The 6719-nt window shown below is 44.8% G+C and overlaps 1 protein-coding gene and 1 long non-coding RNA gene across 3 annotated transcripts; both read right to left on the bottom strand.

The window, feature by feature from the left end:
- On the bottom strand, positions 1 to 1508 carry LOC135639796 (oligopeptide transporter 1-like). The gene is made up of 3 exons (XM_065153711.1): positions 937 to 1508; positions 676 to 773; positions 1 to 592 (listed from the first exon to the last, which is right to left on the bottom strand). The coding sequence occupies exons 1-3, from the start codon at positions 1420 to 1422 to the stop codon at positions 16 to 18; spliced, it is 1161 nt and encodes a 386-aa protein (XP_065009783.1). The 5' UTR covers positions 1423 to 1508; the 3' UTR covers positions 1 to 15.
- Positions 1509 to 2477: 969 nt separating this feature from the next.
- LOC135639797 (uncharacterized) lies at positions 2478 to 5221 on the bottom strand. Of its 2 annotated transcripts, XR_010497028.1 has the most exons (3): positions 4786 to 5073; positions 4458 to 4670; positions 2478 to 4372 (listed from the first exon to the last, which is right to left on the bottom strand). It is a non-coding gene; the product is annotated as an uncharacterized LOC135639797 (long non-coding RNA). The 2 variants fall into 2 exon arrangements; XR_010497027.1 differs by having other exon boundaries at positions 2478 to 4670; positions 4786 to 5221.
- Positions 5222 to 6719: the final 1498 nt, after the last annotated feature.

Raw genomic sequence — 6719 nt, 5'->3', positions numbered from 1 at the left:
AAAAAGTTACAGTTCCTACCTCCCATAGAAGAGAGCAACATGAGAGATGCTTGACGTAAAACAAGCCATGCTAAAACCATAACTACACATAAGGGAGGCACTGAAGTATAATTTCGAATAATTGTTATATGCTTCTTCGTTGAATGTGAGTGACTTCTCATCTAAAATCCGGGACACATTGTAAAATTGCCCATCGATGTCAAAAATACTTGATGAAAAAATAGGAAAGCGTTTGGCATCGTAAGCATTATTCCAATAAGATAATGGTACTAGAACATAAAGAATAAGAATGAATCCGACCATCATGTTGACGACCACAAATGCAGGAACTGCCAGAGGACTGTCCATGTAGGATGACATGGTCATCCAATCCAACGCAAAAGAGCCTATGCCTAATCCATTGAATCCAGAACCTATTTGCTGTGCAGTTATCGAGTCTTTCCATATCCAACAAACGAATGATAGAGCCGTGATAGAAGGAAAAAGGTAAACAGGAACAATACTGTAGGTAAAAATTGCAACGATAACTATGATGAAGAACTGATATCGTGACAATTTTCCCTTGGCTCTTTTCTCCGGCTCGTGTAATGCTCTGCGAGTGCAAACAACGAAGACGTGTTAAATAAATTAAAAGTCTCTTGTCTTTTGCATTGTTTACGAGGAGAGGCACGCCACCTGTAGAAGGCGACGTCTACTAGAGTCGAAGGCCACCACATATAGGGCGAGTGCACTAGCAACTTCATGAATATGCCAGCAAACCCATATCCGAGAAACTACACACCATAAGCCATTTTAAGTTGTCACTTCTTCAAAGGAAGTAGGGAAAGATCAACTAGAATTAACTAAAACATTCGAAGAGCACCATATTATTACTTTTTCTAAAGAATAACTAATGGTTTTTTTTTACACCGATTTCATGATAACAAAAGAAATCACCTGAATCGATAGTACCAGCAGTATGGCCGGCAGTAACGGGATATCCTTGTGGTAGAAGATCTTGGATATGGTTAATATTTCAAAGCCGGCAGAAGCACTTACCGTGCCGGCCAACATGGTGGTCGCCACATGTTCTTTCAAGTTGAAGGGTCCCGGATTCAACGAGAAACTCCAGTTTGTGTACGACATTATTATCACTTTGTTCGGTAGCATGTTAGCCATTAGTTTCCCAGCAATGAACACCATCATGTTGATGCAGACATGTGAAAAATAGAACATTTGCTGTCGGTAAAAGGATAATGCTGCACTTACGGACCCGAGGATGCAAATGGGGATTCCGATAAGCCATGTTCGGAATGTCAAGACCTGCAATGTGTTATCATCTGTTGGTGGGACTGTCAACCGAACTTGCTCGATCGGAGAGTCATCCAGAATCGAAGAACCTGAAAGAAGAGGAGAGGGAGGAAGAAAATGAAAAAGAATCATATAAGGATGACAGTAAGAAGTCAAAACGAAAGATGTCAGGGCATATCACCTTCTTCATCGGTCATTTGGTAGGACTTCTATTAGAGAATAAGCTGTATATTGAGCAGATTTAAAGGATGAAAGCATCTCTAAATATAGTGGAAAGGATTAATTTTCCAACCATTAATAGAAAGAGTTGTGATTCCGTTGCCAAATATACTATGATTAGTTTTAAAGGTGTCGGTGTGGCTGTGATAGTTAAGGGAATTAAATCTGTCAGTGATCCCAAAAAAAAAATGTAAAAAATCGTGAACTGGATAGTGGGAATATTCTATATTAAGTGGATTGGCGTTGGTACATTATTGCTTTCAAAATCTTTTTTCTCTTTTTCTCACCTGGTTATTGATGGCAACGTCAACACCGGAATGGCTGACGAGGAAGAAAAGGAGAGGAAACGAGGTGTGAGGCGATTGGGATAAGATATTGGTTCATGCAAGCTAATATTTCATTCCTCAGAAAGGTGTGAGGCGATGGGGAGAGCAACGAGGTCTTTTTTTTTTTGTTTTCTTCTAACAATTATTTTTTATTTATTTACACACACGTTTCCCTGTGCCTCGAGCTCGCCCCCTCCGACGACGTCATCGCCGCCGCGGCAGTGCCGCTGCCGACGCTCCCGTCGTTGCAGCACCTCTTGTGCCCCCCAGCGCTTGCCCCAAGGGAAACGTCTTCAGGCACCCCGAGCACCGGTGCACCCTGTCGCCACCGGAGGCGCTTGCGCTAGTCGTGGAAGAGCCCGAGGCGAGGCTTCCTCAACGCCGCTGCTAGGCTTCCGATGGCTGGCCTTGTGCCCGCCCAGGGCCTGGTACGACCCGAATGCCTTCCGTCCGGAAGGCCTGTACTCGAGCTTCCCCGGCGGTGCCGAGTCGGAGGACAACAATGGAAGTACCGGGCCCTCGCCTGAGGAGGCAGAGCGCCCCTCCTTTGTCGGCGGGTGATCGAAGCGGAGGGAGAATCACGTATCAAACCTGAAAAAAAGAAACAAGCAAAAAAAAGAAAAAACCATATTGTGCATAACACAGATTTAACCTCCTCGTTTCATTCCATTCATAGTATCAATATACAGAGTAAAACGCTTAAATCACAGCCATATATTACAAAATTAAAGTACAACTCCAAGAAGTTAATCACAAGGAGGATTAGATGATAATAAACTACATAGTGCCATTGACCGACGCTGGATTTGTAGGACAACACGGTAGTTTTTGGACACAGCATTCTTTACCTTCGCCAATAAAAAACATTAAAATAATCATTATAAACAACATAAAAATAAATAGCATCACACCAGCCATCCTTCGCACGCTACTATTTCACAACTCGTACTCGTTGTTGTACTATTAGTATCATTTTATAGACAATGGTTCGATCTACTCCCTCTCAAAACCAGCCCACCCGTGAGCTGACAGTGCCAGCCCACCCGTGACCACCCGTGACCCGCGATAACAACGTGAGCTACTTCGTGCGATGCGCTAATGTTCAGCGTCGGTCCTATGGGTCCCGCATCAATCGCGTCTCTGAAGTGGAACCTCATGGTCGACAGCCACCACGTCGTCTCCGTTGTCTGCCCACGTCGCGTCCGGCAGATCTCGTACAAGCAGGTCTCGTGATCCTGCCTGCAGGTCTCGTGAGCCTGCCCCGTGATCCTGCCCGCAAGAGGACGAGTGAACCTGCTGCAGGTCTCGTGATCCTGCCCCGCAAGAGGACGAGTGAACCTGCTGCAGGTCTCGTGATCCTGCCCCGCATGCAGGTCTCGTGATCCTGCCCCGCAAGAAGGTCTCGTGATCCCTCACACCCATCCGTGAACTCCGTCACGTGCACAACAGGTCGTGGACCGCGGCTGCCGAGTGGTGGCGGCGTGCGAGCCGCTCCAGCGGGGGATGCGCAGCCACGGCGGCGCCCGGTCCACCGCGCGGAAGGTGCCGAGGGAGGGCGGGTTGACGAGGACGGCGTCGATGCCACGGTGTCCTTCTCCGTCGCCATGAACGCGTACTCCGCCCTCTTCTCCTTAGATCACGCCTCCATCGTCTGCCACTCGATTAGATTAGATTAGATTAGCCTAAGATGCAATCCCCCACGCCCTGTTACAGAGTTCACGGGTTGGAGGGACCGACCTGCGGGACAGGGCCCACGTGCGGGCGTTAACGCGTGCGTGTTCATGGGGGAAGGAGGGACGGCGAGGAAGTATTAAAGACAGTGATTGGGAGAGCGGCTCGCACGCCGCCACCGCTCGGGAGCCGAGGTCCCCCACGCCTTGTTGCGGAGTTCACGGGTGGGAGGGATGACCTGCGGGACAGGGCCCACGTGGTCGTTCACGGGTGGGTGTTCACGGGATCACTAGCGAAGGAGGGACGGCGAGGAAGGTGCCGAGGGAGGTTGTCGACGTCACGGTGTCCTTCTCCGTCGTCCCACGGGACCTAACGATGCCACTCGATTATATTAGATTAGATTAACCTGAGGTACAATCCCCCACGCCCTGTTACGGAGTTCACGGATGGGAGGGATCACGGGAAATGCGGGACAGGGCCCACGCGCAGTCGTTCACGTGTGCGTGTTCACGGGATCACGAGGGAAGGAGGAACAACGAGGAAGGTACCCAGGGAGGGCGGGTTGGTGAGGACGATGTCGATGTTTGGGGGAAGAACTCGGTGGCGGCGAAGCGGCGGCGGTACAGGGCCTGGGCATCGGCGGGGGTGAGGCGGAGGATGGCGACGCGTGGGGGAAGGGGAAGGCGGTGGGGGCTAACACGGGGTGCACCGGGATGGCGGGGGTGCGGAACTTGGAGTAACCGCACCGCCCAGTGAAGAGGCGGAAAGACGATTAGTTGTCCTTCTCCGGCGTCATGTACGCGTACCCCGCCCCCTTCTCCTTAGACCACTCCTCCATCCGCTGCACCAGCCTCAGTGCGAGCCCCCTTCGCCAAGGATGTCACTCGATTAGATTAGTATTAATGACAGTAATTATTGTGATGGGGAAGATTAACGTGTGGTGAGAGTCACCGGCAACAGGCGGAGCCGCGGAGGTCCACCTTCGCATAGATGGGGGCGGTGTGGTGCTTCGAGGGTGAGGGTAATAACAAGGCAAGAGGGTTGCCTCGGGCCACGGTGCGATGCACTCGTGGACAAGCCCAACGATCTCCTTCTCCGGCCCGCTAACCATCTCCGCCACCTTTATTAACAGTATGATTGTGCTTCTTCGCATACGCAAACTTACTGAGGAGAATAAGATCACAGAAGGATGTCCAAAGTGCGTTAACTCAGAAACAGGAGATGATCGGAAAGAATGGAACACAAAAAAAAAAAAGAAAAAAAGAGAAGGAATACGGACCAGCATGAGGAAGGAAGGGGAGTGGCGGACACGGTAGCAAGCAAAGAAGAACAAACAGAAACATGCCGCTGCAGATAGGGGAAGTAAGTGACGCCAGTGGAACTTCTCTCTTATTCAGAAAAAGAATAGTTGGAATGAAGTGAAGGGCAGCAATGGTGGGGGGCTCTTTATACTACTTTCCTTTCCCTGGTCGGTTGAGAGAAAAGAGATTGGGAAGGAGAAGGCATGGGGTTCAGTCAGTAGTTGGGACGAGGTGTGGAGGTGCGGTTACTCTCTCCGTCCCCCTTTTTATATATAGCAGCAGCACATCAGTAACAGAGAGAGAACAGAAAAAGACCAGACTGAGAGAGACAAAGAGTGCAGTGTGCATATACATGGCTGTAAAAGATGCACAGGTAGAGGGGTTGAACTTCCAAATGGAAATGACGACTATGGCTGCGCGGTCCCTATGCTTACTTCCTGTGTCCATAATGGAAATGCCATGGTTATTCCGTTCCCACGTCCATAATAGCATATTCGAAGGATATGATGTGTATCTACATATATATACGTATATAGAGATACGTTATGTATATACATACATATATACGTATATAGAAGTATGTTAATCGGGGAGGGATGAAGAGAGGTCAATGTAGCACGAATAGTGTTAAAAAAAATTAGATAAATAATAAAATATTTAAAAATAAGTATTAAATTTATTATTTTTTATGTGAATTAAAGACTCATATTTTTTTATAACAATATACAATATCTCAAGTTAAGTTTTCAATCGGTCCATGACTCAAAAAAAAATTGATGGAATTAACTTACTGGAAACTCTATTCAAATTATACATAACTATCATCATAGCTTTCTATCACATTGAATCGGGTACAAAAGAATAATCTATCATGCTCTTAATCATATCCATAAGAATATAATTTCATCTAGAATTATAACATAACCATCACTCTTTGGATGGTCAGAAGATGAAGCGATTAAATATTATACAAACAATGAACCATGACCAAATGTTAATTGGAGTGACAAGCGATGCAACTGAACCAACACTGAATATAATTAGTCAATTAATTAATCTTACCTATGTTTTTTTAGATATACACATGACAACAGCTACTGGTACAAGAGTCCAATAATAATGAATATATATATATATATATATATATATATATATATATATATATATATATATATATATATATATATATATATATATATATATATATATATATATATATATATATAATAAATCACTAATCTCATGTGGAAGAATCATTCAAGAGAATTCAATTAAATTGTTTTGGTTTTATATCAAACCATAGCTCAAGAAAAAGTCAAAATCATTATGATGATAGGTGGAATTTGCTAAACCATATATAGCTCATCAGGATATAGAAAACAGTTAGTTCTCGAAACATAATTACATGAACATAGAGTAGATTTATTGGGTTGAAAAAATCAAATAATGTGAATAAAGGGATGGTCATCACAAGAACTTATGTCTATAGATTGAGTTAGATGCTGCTATCTAAATTGGGCAAATCGGATGTACATATGACTTCAATCGATAGATCATACATAAACTTTATTCAGACAAAATCGTAAGAGACTTCAACCGTAAGTTCATACTTAAACTTTATTTAGACAAAGTCGTAAAAGAATAATCTTACCATGATATGGATGTTCAAATCTTAATATATCTTTTCTTCATGATAAACTACACTTAATTCTTATTGTAGATAAGGTAGGTCTTGAGGCACATATTCTTTTAGGAATTTAGAAGTTGGGAAAGCCATTGAACTGAGAGAGATAACAAAGACCTTGTCTTTTAGAGGCATTTGTTTATTCATTTCTTTAGTTTTTGAGATGTGTTCTTGCTACATATAGATAGGCATACTCTCAACCAAAGTCATAAGAGACTTCAATCGATA

Source organism: Musa acuminata, chromosome BXJ3-6 (assembly GCF_036884655.1).
Source record: "Musa acuminata AAA Group cultivar baxijiao chromosome BXJ3-6, Cavendish_Baxijiao_AAA, whole genome shotgun sequence".
In the NCBI taxonomy this organism is placed as follows: Eukaryota; Viridiplantae; Streptophyta; class Magnoliopsida; order Zingiberales; family Musaceae; genus Musa; species Musa acuminata.
This window is presented reverse-complemented; position numbering and strand designations above follow the sequence as displayed.

Bases quoted from the DNA above. Each gene is read 5' to 3' on its own strand.
- LOC135639796 (XM_065153711.1), bottom strand. From the start codon at position 1,422: ATGATTCTTTTTCATTTTCTTCCTCCCTCTCCTCTTCTTTCAGGTTCT. The intron at 774-936 runs GTGATTTCTTTT...TATGGTGTGTAG, and splicing joins TGCTGGTACTATCGATTCAG to TTTCTCGGATATGGGTTTGC. The intron at 593-675 runs GTGGCGTGCCTC...TTGCACTCGCAG, and splicing joins GTAGACGTCGCCTTCTACAG to AGCATTACACGAGCCGGAGA.